General features: G+C 36.3%; 1 protein-coding gene across 1 annotated transcript in view; it reads right to left on the reverse strand.

The window, feature by feature from the left end:
• Positions 1–2,378: 2,378 nt before the first annotated feature.
• Positions 2,379–17,060, reverse strand: part of LOC137284603 (guanine nucleotide-binding protein G(o) subunit alpha-like) — a 43,078-nt gene continuing 28,396 nt past the window's right edge. The window contains exons 2-9 of the mRNA XM_067816484.1: positions 14,848–14,939; positions 12,710–12,802; positions 11,959–12,119; positions 9,247–9,375; positions 8,280–8,409; positions 6,870–6,941; positions 5,200–5,287; positions 2,379–4,031 (exon numbers count right to left, since the gene is read on the reverse strand). Of these exons, the coding sequence (XP_067672585.1) occupies positions 3,841–4,031; positions 5,200–5,287; positions 6,870–6,941; positions 8,280–8,409; positions 9,247–9,375; positions 11,959–12,119; positions 12,710–12,802; positions 14,848–14,939 (956 nt within the window). The 3' untranslated portion in view covers positions 2,379–3,840. The remainder of the gene's footprint in view (positions 4,032–5,199; positions 5,288–6,869; positions 6,942–8,279; positions 8,410–9,246; positions 9,376–11,958; positions 12,120–12,709; positions 12,803–14,847; positions 14,940–17,060) is intronic.

The raw sequence follows: 17,060 nt of genomic DNA on the forward strand, positions 1-17,060 counted from the left end.
TAGCCTGAATATATACAAACAACATGCGCAAATGCCCTTGAGATCTCAAGTATGACCACATCCACAGCTGGATGGTATGGTGTAGTTCATATGACACTATTATTGCAATTTCAATGTAGTTAGGTATCATGAAAAAATTATTTGCATCATGTATTGCTACATTTAATGTGTTGTCTCTTCAAAGTTGTAGGCAGGACATAAATAGTCTTGGTTGGATCAGAAAATTCAGTGATTGAAATCATGAACATTACAATACAAGCAGGTACAATGACATGTCTCAAGCAGGAAAATGAAATTCTATGGATAGTCAGTTTCTTTCTTGCATGGGTGTGACGTTTCGGTGCAGGTACTTGAACACCGTTATTGAGCAGGTGATGAAGACAGGTGATATAAGCACAATATATCACTGCACCGAAACATCTCACCCAATACAATAAAGAAGTTGACTATCTATAGAATTTAGTTTTCCCTCATCTATACAACTTCTATGATGCCTTTCAAAGAAGAAATGCCTCAAACATGTCAGTAATTTTGTTATTCTCCTCTTATGACAAGCATGAAGTGCTGACGGACAGCGTGTCATTATACAAACAACCTCAGTGCTAAGACTATCATAGTAAGTCTATGTTATGATATGGAACTTAGTGACATAAGGTGTTGTTTAGTAACCTAGCATCCAGTTCTGATCCAAATTCTCACCTAATGTGACACATATGTTCTGAGTAAAGGGAGGAAAGATGAAGATAAGATACTTCATACTTCTTAGCTGTTCCTTGTACTTGCTGACTTGGACAATTTCCAGCTACTCTGTACTGACATAAAAGTAGTAAGAAATGATACTGAAAATACTGACAACAATCTACAACTACAATTTACAATGATATCTATTGGCCAAGTCAAGGATCTTAAGCATTAGTGCCCACCTTAGCCAAGTGCATGCAAGAAGCATGATGTTCTAAAGGCTGAGATTTCAACATTGAACATTTCCTATCACAAAGTCAAACTTGATTTAAGAAATACAGGGTCACTTAGGAATAATGGGGATGTGGATTGACTGGTATTAACTGTTGTAGACAGTCATTACAGTACTGTCCTATATGTCTTGAATCTAGTGCAGTGTTTACAGTGCTTTAATTTGCCAGTTGGCCATCAGGGCCTGTTGCCGCCTCCAGGCTTTAAAATCTGCAGGCCCTGAATGAAATCTGCAGGCCCATTTTGTTAAAGTCAAACCAAAGAAAACAAAATAGACTACACTGTACACAGCTTCTACGAAATCAATTAGCAAGAGACGTTTTCACGTGTTGAAGACTGGTGTTGACATTCCTATGCACAAAGAAGTGAAACTTTAAGCTATTATAACACGATGGATCATGGATGATTTCTGAATGTTAATAAAGGGATTCCACTTGAAAAAAGACAAATAATTTACTGAAGACAAGAAGGGCCTGCAAATATTAGCAAATGCCCGGCTGATACTATAACAACTGGTGCAGGGCATCCAGGCTGGCGATTATTTGAAATGCTGATCTAGTGTCGTTTCTCTTAAATTAGTGTCAGCATTGTTCAATGCCTTCATTCTTCTTTGAAGAACATTGGCTTGCAATTGGATGGTAAAACTATGGCAACTGTCAACTTGACATAGGTTATTCTTGCTGAATATTAGACACTAGATTTGAAAAATATCAATTTAGACAATCCAAACAGGGTGAAGAAAAACATAACTGAAATGATAGCAGCACAAGCTGGATTATTGCATTCTACTTTTTTTCCCCAACAATATGAAGAATTGGCAAACTGACAATGTGTTGCACCATGTTCTCTGAAGGAGTTCTGAAATGGCAGTACAGAAGAGTCAGTGCAAATGGATTGCTGTAGGGTAGAATTGTATGTCAGATATGACAAAGCTGATAATTTGAACACAATCAGTACCACTAAGGTCTCTGCTGTGAACACAGTTTTACATCATGAATGTTTAATGGCACCCTGTGTAGCAAGTATGTGGTTCCTCGACTTTCTATGTTCTGCTTCCTGTAATTTTCTAAATAAACATAACCACAGACACAAACTGATCCCTGTGAATCTGAAACGTTGATGTCATGAAACTGAATCACACAGCCTGAGAGGATTGTGAGGAGCCAAACTGCCATTAAACATAAGGCTAAATAAAAAGTGAAATGTTTCTTATTGCCATTTAAAAAAAAAAGAATTTTGAGTTGGCCGTTTCCTGATCAAACATTTGTCCACTACAAGAACGAGTGTCTGTAAAAATGAGTATGACTGAATCTACTACTCATTAACATGTGTAAAACTTCGTAAGCTGTAATTCTGAGAGAAAAAAATATAAATCTGTTCCTCCAGCGTCACTTTTTTTCTATCAATTTTTTTTTCTAAATTCTTACCACGCTCTTCACTTTTGAAAACATTTTGAAAAATTTAATTTTATTTAATGCAGCCTAATGTATCTTTACAATTCATAAAAAATATAGTCATAGACAAAGACAATTAACAAGACTAACATTTAACATTTGATCACAATAGCAAAAGCTAAAAACATTTGATTAATGTGCATTCCCCCTGATAATCCATTATTAAAATACTACATTTGAAAAACTGTGAATGATTATGAATTATGAATTATTGCTCCTGTTGTGAAGATTGGAGAGATTGCATCTAACACAAAGTATCTGTGGTCAAACTTGACAGAAAACAACAGTCATGTAGCTCAAGTGACTTATAAAACCAGTAATGAAACCATTGCCACATTTTCTACATTATTACCGTACCTACCTTATAGTGCCTATATTTTTTATCTGTACACACACTGATACTGCCCTTATCTGGAGCCCTGCATAGCAAACATATTCAACAAGATCCCATACACTGTGGTAAGGGTACTGTACTTGTCTTTATAAATAATCAGGTCTAAATCTGTGAGATGGTAGAACTTGAAAATTCTCTTTCAACTAAAGGTTACTCTTTTTGTCATGATATACAGTTTCCAAACAGCTCCACCTAATACTTTTTCAAAGTGTGAACACTTCTTATGAAGATAAGCATGCTATCACATAGGCATAAAATTACACAGCCCGTGAAACAGGTTGGACAGTGTACAACAGACAAGTATTCCAAACAAGGCACTGGCAGCCAATGGACAGCAATGATAAACAATTAGCTTACTGCTCGTAAAACATCTATATTATTTCACTGCCTTAGAGTCACACAGCTTCAAGCTGACATGAAAGTAAGTGCAGATAAAGTCAGCAGACATCAAACAAACTCCATGAACACTCAAGCTACTCAAAATCATCCATTGATGAGGCATAGCTGGACAGTCTGAGGAAAGATAGACACCAGAAATCCGTCAGTTATGTCAGTGTTGAACAGCCCTAACATCCATACAGATCCATCCTATGTGTAGCTTGAGTAAACATGTAGACAGCTGGCATTGATGGCATACGTCAATGACTGTCTTCCTTATCCCACCAACATGCGACACAATAGACAGCTGACAACTACATTTACCCCCCTGCAATACACTTTGACACAGTGATCTCATCACAACCTGGCGAGGCCAGAGACTAAGATGAAGGAGGAAGTGTGAGGCTCTTTGTCCAACACTACCTGTTGGACCAAGCCAGTGCTACAAGATGGAGAAGATTTGACACTGTCTGTGTCTGGCATTAGCAACCTGCTGAGGCAAGTCCAGTGCTACAAGAACATAGATGGACTTGAAATTGCCTGTGTCCATCACTACTCAGAGATAGGCGAGTTCTGTGAGATACAGGGCAGAAGGTAGTCTCAGTGCTAATTGTCCATGACTACCTACACAGGAGGCCAGTGCTATAAGATTGAGAATGACTTGAGATTGTCTCTGAGTATGGAGTCCATCACAACCTGAAACACCACCTGGATGTTGGATGTATCTGTTGCTGTGGTGAAGTGTGGGTAAATGACCTTTGTTTGGAGGTTATTCTGCATCATGAACAAGTGCTGGATGTAGCGAAGAGCAGAGTCAACATCACGCTCTGGACCTGAAAACAATAAAATAGTTTAGCCAGTCAAGCTGGGCACAACACAATACTAACTAATACAGTTTAACTAGGCCCAGCACTTCTTCTGAAAGATTCAGGCGTATTTGATCTGTAAAAAATAAGTCTGGATCAGACAATCCAGTGATCAACTACATGAGCATGATAAAAGTTAATTTCGTCACAAATTGCAGAGAGGCAAAACTTCATCAATACAAGCAGGTTAAAGTTCCGCAATATATCAAAATGAGGGGGCATATATCAGAGCAGAGATCATTGCAGATTCTTTTCTGATTCAGAGCAAGGTTACAGACTTGTAAATCATCAAATATGGACAGATAGGAGACACATCATGCACCATGACATGTGCACACTAAACTCCTCTAACTACCAGCCTTGCTTGTGATACTATGGGCCAGATATTGATGTGGATATGTAGTGGTACCAAGTCATTCTCACAGAATACACTCGAACTAAGGAAACTAAGGAAATACATCTCCAGTACAGCTGCAAATAGAAACAGATAATAATGAAGTAAAGCCTCAACAAATTGATCCCTAGTTTGTCGGAATCACTTCCCCTCCTGAGGCTGAAATGACTATTCTTGGCTACAAAATTACCCCCATGGGGAAAAGCCTCATTATGAATTTCTAAAAAGGTGAAACAGCCAAGTTCTTTGAAACCTAAATGCCATATTCTGGGAAAAAAATTGTCAGCATTACATACATAAGATGCATGTAAACCACGCATTCCACTTATTTCTGACTAAAATACCCGAACATTTGAATATCACTTTGATATGCGTCTGCTCTCTCTTAGAGGTCTCCTAAAAGTGAAATTAGAAAGTTTGCCAAATGATATACTTTTCTCCCATCAAATCTATAAATCACACACAAAAGTCAGTACACCAACAGAATCAAAAGGTAGGCTAAATTACAATGACATTTTACATAAACTGTGGATTTCCGATGATGAATCTGTAACAATACACAATGCAGCTGGATAAGGAAACATAATTATGTCACAGACAATGTTTCACTTGTGGACCATTACATTATACAGCAGAGGGTTTATTTTGATATTATAGTTTCACTTGTCCCATCAATCTCCCACAAACACTTTCCTCATTTTGAGGAAGTGACTGTGTGAAAGAAAACAAACCCAGACCTACCTGGGTAGTCTGCAAAAAACTTTTTGAGATGGCGTCCTGAGTGTAGAATCTTGTCCTGGAACAAGTCCAGCTTGTTCAGAAACAGAATCTGAAAATAGCAACAAGCATAAATTGCATTATATTTTTTTAAAAATGATATGATCACAAGTGCAAACACAGTGAAGCATTGTTAATCCAACACATTTTTATAAGATTAGTCATCTCTGTCCTAACAGGCTCTTGTTCATTAATATGTTTCAACAACTGAACAATGTTTGTTTCTTCTACGATAATGTTTTCTTAAAATCCCTATTGACCTAGCTAAACATAATATTTCACTGTACATCACTAGTCATGGTGACTATCACCAGAAATTTCACTATTGCAAGAGTTCAAACACTATTGTTACAATGGTATAACCACAACAGTAGGACTTTGTATTATTCCAAATCATTCAGAGATTACTGATTAAAGTTACTGACAAACACTGTGTAATCTTATGACTTCCTTGTGATATATCTATAGTGTGGCTCCTCATAAGTATTTACTATATAATAGCACTGTTTCAGCCAAATAAGTGAACTCTTTGAAGTCTCTTCTAAAAATCCAACACTTCAGAGGTGTGTCCTAGATCTTTTTTCCTTGTAAACCTCCAACTATTTGTTAGCTCCCTTCACCACTGCACACAGATTTATCCTTTTCGTAGCATCTAGAGGAGCACAGAATGCAAGGATACAAATACCCACTATTCTTCTTCTTATTATTATTAATTATTGTGGTCTTTACATATCGCCTTTGTTAAATATACAAGGTCAGTTATACCAGCCTGAAGCATGTTGTATTGGTCCAAGACAACACCAAATATAAGAACATTCATTAGTAATTAAAATAATTAATTAAATGTCTACCGTATGTGAATGCAAATACAGTAAATTTTGAGGACCTAAAAAGTATTCTGCAGAATGGGGTAACCTGGCTATGATCTTCAGGTTGCACTTTCATCAAAAATATTTTTCTGGTGGTAAGAAAACAACATTGTATCATATTATGTGAATGAACAAGAGAAACCAGTTTTGCCACAAAAGACCTTAAATGTGCCTGAACCATGTTTCACCAAATAGAACCATGCAAAGGGATAAAAAAAAAAGCTCATAATGTCACAGTTATGAGAAAACAGGAACCATGCCTCAAGTGTCACAGGAGACAGAATCACATCTGTTGCCTTTATGTGATTACAATGTGATGAATGCAATCAGATGCCAAAACTGTACTGTCTCAGTCATACTGTCTGTCTCATGCCCTTATCTGGCCCACTAAATCTGCAGACCCTCTGTTGCTTCCAGGATATGCGCCTGTTTGAGCATGTTATCAACAGTCAATTGATAAATATTTTAACTTACACAGTATATTTCAACACATAAATATGGTTATAAGAACAAATCTACAACTGTGACGCAGACATAGACTGATCAATTCTTGAATGCCATAATTCATCTTTTTTGATCCAAGTACAAACTGCTGTCAAGATAGCACGGCATCTATACTGAACAGTAACAGACACACAACTCTGGCTTTTCGTTTTAAATTAAAGACAAAACAATTAACGCTTAGTTTTATGAGATTTAGGCTTTCTTGTTGAAAATTGTGCTTCTTCTGCTGTTTAGTACGTATTGTATCATTCTCATGCTTACCATAGTTGTGCTGATGAAAAATCTGTTATTGCATATCTGTCGAAAGAGGGTCAGACTTTCCACAAGCCTGTTCTGTGAAAAAAGGAAACAAGTAAGATTACTTCATTTGAGCAACACTGACATGTTTCTTGGAATAAACTAGAAGTTTCATACCGTGGAAGAATAGGGAAAATGGGCATCACTCACAATTCAGCTGAGGCATTTCACTCTGACGGCAATGTTATCCCTTAACAAAGGATGTCAAAAGGCATCTATACATCAATAGATCAATAACATTCTTAAACAATACACGACAAACACTCATCTGTCTCGATTCCTATTTTTATCCTTTATCAATTCTTACTTAAATCATATATGGTTCCAAACAAGGTCCCATTCAGTTGTATTTTATTTACTTAATTCCAGGCACACATCTAAGGTATTTTCCTATCAGTCTTATAATTATTGTAAACAATACCAGAGACTCCTTGTGTTGACACTCCAGTTTTATCTAAAATTAAGTATTGAGTGAACTGAGATATATTTACTTCCACTATGAGATCAGACATTCAAGGTTTCAAGGGTTTTGATAGTGTTTGTGCCCATTGAAATATTTATGCTCTTGCAAAATTCTGCCAATTAGCTATTGTGACAGTTGTCTAGGACACCATATAAGAAGGAAGTCATACTGTGACCCCGCTAACATTTCAAGCATGGCATGGGATTGAAACATTACACCAGTAATAACTTGGCAATTGATTCATCTACAAAATAACAGTATTCCAAAAATTTACCATTATTACATTTAAACAGCTCACTGAAATCCAAATACAACTGCTGGCAGCTAATGTACTACAACAAATATAAACTTATAGAACAAACAACAGCATCAATTAACTAATATATCCTATGTCTGTACAAACAAGACAGCATCACTGCCACACAGACCAAGCAAGGAAGGATTGAGCAGTAATTACTTGATGCATAATGATCAATATTACACAAAACCAGGATGAATAAATGATTAACAATCAATGTTGAGGGACAATTTACTCTAAGAAGGTTATTAAGTCTTTCAACCAGAGAGCAGGGTTGCAGATTGACATAAATGGCTTCTTCCCTGCGCTATAGTAGTAGATTTGTATGTTCTGATGCAGGTACAAGGTAACAGGCATGTTAGGAAAGGGTTATTTAGGCCCTATCTTTCACTAAGACTGCAGTATCCATACCAGCAATTTCACCTAAATGAGTGGGTGGGGTTGAGTAGATGAGTGAGTGAGTGAGTGAGTGAGTGAGTGAGTGAGTGAAAGAGTTAACTTTAACACTGTGATTTCTCTTATTTCTAAATGAAGGTTGCTGTTGACAAATGCATGTCAAACCAATATGCATAATTAGCAACAGTTTTATCAGTCAGTCATTATTTTATCTTACCATTCTCGTGTCCTCATAGAGGTAAAGATCATAGGAGCTGAGAGCAACTACAAACAATATACATCTGACATCATCGAAACACTGGATCCATTTCCGGCGTTCTGACCTCTGACCTCCCACATCAAACATCCTGGAACACAGAAATATGTCACAAAACCTGAAGGAGTGGATCGTTCTTGTTAGTGCAATATTGTTAGTTATAATGACAAAGTTTGACAACTTTTGTTATGAAACCCTATCTATTAACCACAAAAAATAACATAATGAGCATAAATTACAGAAACACAATTAATTCGAAAAAATTGGAGCTACACTGAATATTTGCCTCTTTGTTATAACGGGGTGACAGTGGTCATCTCTGTTTGAACTCTGTACTAGTTATATACTGAACAGCAAAAGAATCAGAACTGGGTTTTTTTGTCAAGCTTTTCAGTAGAAGACATAAACACGAATGTCTACTTTTATAAAATATAATTTTTTTCAACATTATTTTTGCTGTTCAGTATACAAAGAGATGAATGAATGTCACAATGACAAATACTGTTGGAAACTTAAACATCAAAAACACTAATATGAATATATTAACATCAACGATTGATCTATTTTAAAACCTTTTGAAAATAAAATGTTGCCAAGACCATCTAAAGGTTCCTCTTCTTCACTATCATTAAGGGGGCAGTAGGGTAGTTTAATGGTTACTGTTCGCTTATCACACTGAAGACCCAGCTTCTATTCCCCATACAGGAACAATGTGCGAAGCCCATTTCTGGTGTCTTCCCCTACCATATTGCTGGAATATTGCTAAAAGTAGTTCAAAACTAAATTCACCAAGCTATTCTAGATGTAGCACAGCTAGAAAAGGAACCTTTCTTCAGTGTTATGAACTTATAATGTCTCTGACATTGTCATAAAACATTATGTCGATATGTGCAAGTGTATCAGGAAATCAACAGAAACGAAACCTGACCTAATTATGACACTATCTATCTTGAAACATGTCTCTATGACCCCGGTCGTCCTGACCCGTGCCCTCAGGACATCTTTTGCTGTGGGGACGTAACTGGAAGAGCATATGCGATCCATGTTTTCAAAGTAACTGAAAAAAACAAACAAACCCAAATGTTACACATCAACTGCAATAGAACCTATATAAAGGGCAGTTAGATTTGGTAAATTTGTTGACAGCATGTCATCATACCACAACAGCATGGATCTGAACTCAGAACATCAGTCACTGGAACATGTGGTCCAGAGTCAATTATATACATCACTCTGTAGACAGTGCGGCATTAAACGTTAACTAAATAAACAGTCAGTCACTGGGCTGATTGGTCCATATATAACTATATATACCATTAAAAAAAATAAGGAATATTCCATTCCACTAGCCAATACCAATGCACATGAAAAAAAGTAATATATATTCATACAGATGTAACATTTCCTTCATCATTGGCATTTTATCAACCTTGTAAATCTAGCATACCCTACCTTTCTTAATGGTGCATCATAGAGCATCCATTAAAAAAGACATGTTGGGTTGCATCACTGATTTACCTGATTTAATGATGAAGCCAAACAAGACTTTATCAAGCAAGACTCATCAACTGTGTGACATTATTCATGAATGATTTCCTTTAAAAATAAACATTAACAAAAATGATATTCCAACCCAGTGACTCATTCATGTAACCCAAACTTCCTAACATTAATCTTTTAAGATTAAGTCGACCAAAGATTTAATGATATGTGAGTCAATTCATCTGGCAAACTCACTTCAGTACAATTCTATACACAGGTTTGAAGATGCAGTCAACCTACCTTTCAAAGAAAACTATGGATTCACTGAATCACTTTTCAAATGCATCTAATTAAACAATCTGACAGTACTGAACAATTCACCACAGCAATGACTGTCACTGACATAATTTTACCATAATTCTTTCTACTGAAACAGTTGTACCTATGTCATATGAACATGTTACATGTTAAATGGCTATTGATCACTGTCTAGTGGATCAACATACAGGAGATAAATCTTAATGAATATGAACACACACTGCGTGAATGTATTAAAGGTATACAAAACTCAGGGGGTTTGCTGCAGACAAGGACCTAAAACTATTTGTTATCATTCCTGGATTTTATCAGTTTCTAATTAACATTAATGTGTTAAAATCAGTGCAAATCCTGGGACACTTAAACTTATAAGTTCAAACTAACGTAGGGCAATCTTAGAGCTTGAGAAATTGACAGAAACACACACATAATCTTGAAATGGTACCAGTGCAAAGTTAACAGACACATTGATCGAAGTGGCAGTAAAATATGTCTAATTCTCTGAATCATCAATATATATATGACAACTATACCACCTATGTATATGTATATATTTATACACATCAACAATGAATTTCTTCAATGACCTGTTGGAACCAACAGCACATGTGATGCAGATGTACTGCATGAGTATCATGCATCAAACTGTAGAAAGGCATGAGCAAATATGCATGTGAACAACTGCATTTTGGTGTCAAGTTTTGCTGAGAATTCACAAAATTCCCCTTATGTTTCCAGTGTCTATTCTAGAACTGAAAATTTAGGGGGGATTTGTTGCCCCCTCACAAAAAAAAGGAGAGAGGATTTGGAAAATGCAGCGGGGTATACCTGTATTACCATCTTTAAAAATAGTGTGGATGTACAAAAGTTATTGCAGCCACCACCAGTGAAACTATTGCTCATTTTATTTTGGCTACAATAGTCACATATCATAGCACCAAGCTCATTTTGAGAGAGCCATGGCCATTCTTTCAACCATTTTTTTCTGAAAAACACTTGGCTTGTTCTTTTCAGAGTCGGAGGGACCGGGGTCAGTCTCGGGGTTCTGCTCACCTTTCGATTCACATGTCTCCTTAACAGGCATATCAGTCTGGGGAGACGTGGCTGACACTGTTGCTTTCTCAGCAGTATTTTGTGCAAAAAAGTCAGTTATTTTCATTCTTTTGCGTGACATAATTCACGCCAAATTACCATAAACCATTGTGAATAAAAATTTCGTGTTCATTTGTTGTCTGCAACTTCAAGTGGTAATATTGTCTGATTTTGAAAACGAAGCTAAAACGAACTGATGTTCTAAAAAAGATTGACCAAATTTTGTTTTGCAAGCGCTGTACACATGCACTATGTTTAGAGTTCATAATCTAACTTTGTCAATTAATTAACTAATCAAATCCTAACTTCATCGAAAAATGTTATCTATTCTCATACTGATATGAATGGTTCCCTAGTGCCGATAGTGGTTTTAACCAAGGGAAGTTACTCTGTTATGTTTACATGTTGTCACTCGAACTCCGATTTAGACAGTCATTCCTTGTCAATATTAAGCTTTTTCTTATGTTTAAAGTTAGGTAGGGAGCAAATTACTTTGTGCGACAGTTCGCGCTCTGTTGTTTTTATGAGGGGCGATTTGACCATTATTAGTGTGAATCGCGCAATCACGCATCCTAGAATAGACACTGTGTTTCATCATTTATTAAATTCAGAACAATAATCTTTCAGCGTCACGAATTTGTTTGACAACACACAGTATCTTAAAACAGTATGGAAGTAAGTGGTTACACTTACACTAAAGAGTCTACAGCTTTGATGGGTAGTGTATATGAGTTTTACTGATACTTACTATATTGCAGAATCATTGAGCTCATATTCATAGCCCTTGAACACAGAATGTCTGACCCCTCGGTCATGCCAGAGCAGTTTGAGGGCTTTGTAGACATGAGGCAGCATGATGGCCTTCTTGTCATAGCATCTCATGCAAGCCATGATCACCTGGGCATGTACCTGGAGAGCAGAATTATATACTTTACACCATACTACATATGATATATACAATATATACTCCATACACTACTTGTACAATATGATATAAACAATATATGCACCGTACACTACTTACAATGTGCAAAACATTTTCTACATACACTACTTGCACAATATGCTTTATACACTATGCACTACTTACACAATCTTCTTCATATTCATGTCAACTACTTATACAAAATGATACATAGACTATATGCACCACACATAACATGCAGAATACATACTACATATTCACCATACACTATTGACACTGGGGTCTAGGCTAACTGCCCTGTGGACAACTGCCCCCCCCCCCCCATCCATTGTGCCCCCTGGACAACTGAACCCTGGGTTAATAGCAGCACACAACTCACGCTTTATACACTATATACACCATACACTAATGACACTCTATACATCATGCAATACACATTACATATAAACCATATACAACCTATACAGTCAGTAACATACACTATAACACCATACACTACTGATGCAGTATACTCATCCTTCATACACAATATACATGATGCTGTGAGTGGCAGTGAATGAGAATGGTGTCTTACCCTGTTATCTGGGTTCTGCAGATTGATACGGAGCATGCCCATGCCAGTCAGGACGAACTTCATCGAGCTGACCAGATTGTCCAACACAGCTGTCTGAAACACAAACAACCTCATATACTTTAACTTGGTCCACATACACTCTAGTGAGTGTAGAATATACCATCGAGCAGTATAGACACACTTAAGTCTGGTCCAGCTACACTTTAGCTTTATCCAGCTATTCCTCAGCTTTATCAAGATACACTTCAGCTTCATCAAGATACACTTCAGCTTTACTTCAGCTTTATCCAGATACACTTCAGCTTTATCCAGATACACTAGATACACTTCAGCTTTATCAAGATACACTTCAGCTTTATCCAGATACATTTTATCTTTATCCAGCTACACTTTATCTTTAACCATATACACTGCATCGCTATTCAACTTAACTTTATCTTTTTCAGCTACAATTTAGCTTTATCAGTCACACTTTTTTCAGGGGGTAAGAAAAAGACATTGTATCGCTTTGCATAAACAAACAAACAAGGGATAACGAATATGTCAGTAAAGATGTTAAATTTGCAATTAAACATCACTAGACACGAATATTTACCTATTCAGTTCTAATTTGCTTTTACTAGGCATTGTCATATACGCAGGTATTAAGATTACTGTGTGTAATTTTCTCGCATACAGCACCAGAAATAGCAATCAGCTGTGCAATGCACACGCCCCTAACCATGAGTTAGCTAAAATGTACCCAACAATATAACAAGATGAATTCTGATGCAGTGATCTTAAAAATACAGCATCTAAAACAATTATTTTGTAAAGGGAAATATATTCTAGTATTGTGTCATTTTACTTGCAGGTTTTGCTTATAATAACTAAGTTATGTGACAGCTTTTTAGTGTATTGCTGGATAGTTTTTGTGCATGGAACAATTTGATGGCAATCTACGGAAATATATGGTAGTTATTTACAAGCATGCTAAAAAGAGGCTTTTAGTGATGTTTGAAAAAGACGACCCCACCTAAGGAATTTATGGTACTTGAAGAATCCCATCAGTGTAACCAGGAACTCATTTCCTCAACAACCCCCCAACTGAGCTCATTTGTTTCCTGAACAACAACCAAATCAAGCAATACATTCAAGGATTAACTGTAATTTGATATTGAACTTCGGAACTATTATCATTAGCTCTAACAGCAGGCAGACCATTATTGTACAAGAATGTAAGAAATATTGATTGTTCTGCAGAGAACAATTTGTTTAGATCACTAGTCACATAAAATTGAAAATCCATTTCTCCCTTGTACATGAATGAGCTTGGTACAGATGATGTACTGCTGGGATGTTGGCTAGTGCTTTACGATACGACTTCTAAACACGATATTCCTGTTTGTTGGGGATATGCCAGAACATGTAGTTTTTCCATACATCCTGGCTGACTTCAAAGGCATGATGATTCATCTCAAGTACAAGACTGTCTATGTAACATTGATTTGCCATCACTTCCCAACAGATCTCTACAGCAAAGCATCAATGACCTCAGTGTTGTGTTGCTAAGGAAGCCAACACACTTCAGTTGGGTTCAATACATAGAGTTGTCTCCCCTCTAACTCTGTGGCACACAAGCCATTCTATTCATTTCTAATAACTTTCAGAAAAGATGCATAATATGTAAGGTTTACCTAACTATATACAAACTCACAACATAAAAGCATCCTAGACGGGTAAAAAATGTAATCTAACACAAATTACAAAGTCTGAGTAAAAGAAATAATGCACCCATTTCACAGACTCAAGCTCCACTGATAGGAAGGCGCCTTGCGAACAAAGGGGCGCTGTTAAATCAACTCATTGAAATTACACAGGCTTGTTTATAAAAGAAAGTTAAATTCCAGAACCAATGGATCGTTGTGTGTACTTTACATACAGGCCAATATGCTTGATAAGTTTTGCGATAAGTAAACTGCCTGCACATTGTCCCTCCATACAACTGTTATGTGTCCTTTTTCTGCACAGTCATGACATTCTTTAATGAAATTGCTGTGTGCGTATCATCCACAACAACTAAATATGCCTAGTCAGCATAAAAGGATATTTGTTCACTAAAAACTTGTTATTTCTAAATAGAATGGAGCTAGTGTTACCTTGAATGAGAGCAGTTCCTCATGAGAAAATCCCTCATTGTGTATAATCTTCATCTGTTTGACTAGAGTACTCTTTCCACCCTCGGCAGTTCCTGACAACAAACACATGGTCAGACTGTTATTTATCATAATATGTATCCACACACTGAGTGTTATTCCCCCTCTCAAATACAACTTTCAGGTTCGATGACCCATCTATTGCCTACAGAATGTCCTTTCAAGAACTATCAACAACTATCATGAATAAATTCCTTGGATACAAGTACTTACTTTTTGCACTGTTATATTAATACAATGATATACAAGGTGATCATTTAAGGAATCTGTGAAAATAATACAGAAATGAAGTCTGCATGGTTTATGTTTATGGATGTTGAACATAAAAAACACAATGAGTATTAAGTTTACATATCAGTTTTTAGGCTAGACCAATTTCATTTCTTGTTTTACAAATATTTGTGCTCAGAAGACCTAGAGGCAAAAATACTAAAAGCATTTTACTTTTGGCATTTCATAAAGTTTATATGGTGCAAACACAATCTAAAAAAATTGTCCTTGTAAATTTACATTTTTGACCAAAGAAAACATTAGAAACATTATTTTTTGAGCCAGAAAAAACAAAACATTTACTTATTTATTTTTTATTCTTGAAAAGATATGGCTGGCAGATCCATAAAACAAGAAATTAAACTGGGCTGGCCTAACATTTATAACTCCATAAATATAAAACCATTTTGAAGTCCACTACAATGAACAATTATGACAAAAAACAGCAACTTCAAATATAACTTACTTATTAAGTAGTAACAGAAACAGTAACAGAAACAATTGTAACATAGGCAATAGCATAAATGTGGTAACATCATTTGACAAGCAAACACATGCAACATTATAAATACATTATCAGCTGGTCATGAAGCAAATGTCCATTATTGGGCATGGATAAACATTTGGGGGTTTGTGGAAAAAACAAAAATGCAAAACAGAATGAACTGCAACTGATATATATATTTTTTATCAAAGACTTAAACTTTGTTGATTGATCAATGTTCTAATGATTCTGTCACACTGGAGTGAGTGAGTGAGTGAGTGAGTGAGTGAGTGAATGAGTGAGAGAGTGAGTGAGTGAGTGAGAGAGTTTAATGCCGATTTCAGCAATATTCCAGTAATATCATGGTGAGGGACACAGGAAGTGCGAAGTGGGAATCGAGCCCTGGTTTTCAGTTAGACGGGCAAACACTTTAACCACTAAGCTACCCCCTTTGATACAGAAAACACAACATTACAATGTTCTGAAATAGTAACAAATGTATATTTATGATGGAAGGTTAGAGTTTAATCCCCAAGGTAAGCATCTGTGGACACATGTTCAGATGATCTTACCATCAGGTATGTGTAAAGTAAACAGTTTAGGTCTTATCTAAATACACACTCCATACTTGTGACCTGTGAACAGTGGCACAGTGACTTGACACATGCTGGCACTATGTCAACACTGTCACACAACAATATCAGCTTTTGTCAATGATGTACAGGTGTTTACATCTTGACATGCCCTCTTGAGCTAATACTGAACACAACAGAGCTAATCTAAATATCTACTCATGATTCATCCACTTCAAGAACAATGTAACATTTATATAGAAAGATTATGTAAATAATGATGCGAGATTCTTTGTCAATATGCAGAAGCAATCACACAATAAAGAATATATATATGTTGTTACGTTAGGTATCAGGTAAGGTCCTCCATATAAACTCTTTAATTCACAGTTTCAAAACCAGTGCATGAAAATATTAAAAGGGGGTGATGTGTTTTGTTATACAAAAGCAAATTATAACAATAATTGTTCTGCCTTTTTAAATTTAGGTTAGGCCAGTCACAAAGCCATAACCTGATACTGCTGCAGTCAAGGTAGGTGCACAATACGCCCATCAAATATCATAATCAGAGGCATTGTACAGTGTGTACACATATCCCCATTGTACCTGTTTATCTTTGGGGCTAGACAGAGCCATCAATTCCACAGATTCTTGTGGGTCATTTATAGTATCGGCATATCAGTCTTCAAAATTTACACTAGTCTACGTGCCAGAGATAATTTGGATGTGATGCGACATGGTATAAATCCTCTGACATGTATAAATCCCCCAACGGTTGCCTTGAACAAAACTTGTAGTTTATTGCTTTCAGGCAGTTTCAATGTTTCAAT

The sequence above is a fragment of the Haliotis asinina genome, chromosome 5 (assembly GCF_037392515.1).
Source record: "Haliotis asinina isolate JCU_RB_2024 chromosome 5, JCU_Hal_asi_v2, whole genome shotgun sequence".
NCBI lineage: Eukaryota > Metazoa > Mollusca > Gastropoda > Lepetellida > Haliotidae > Haliotis > Haliotis asinina.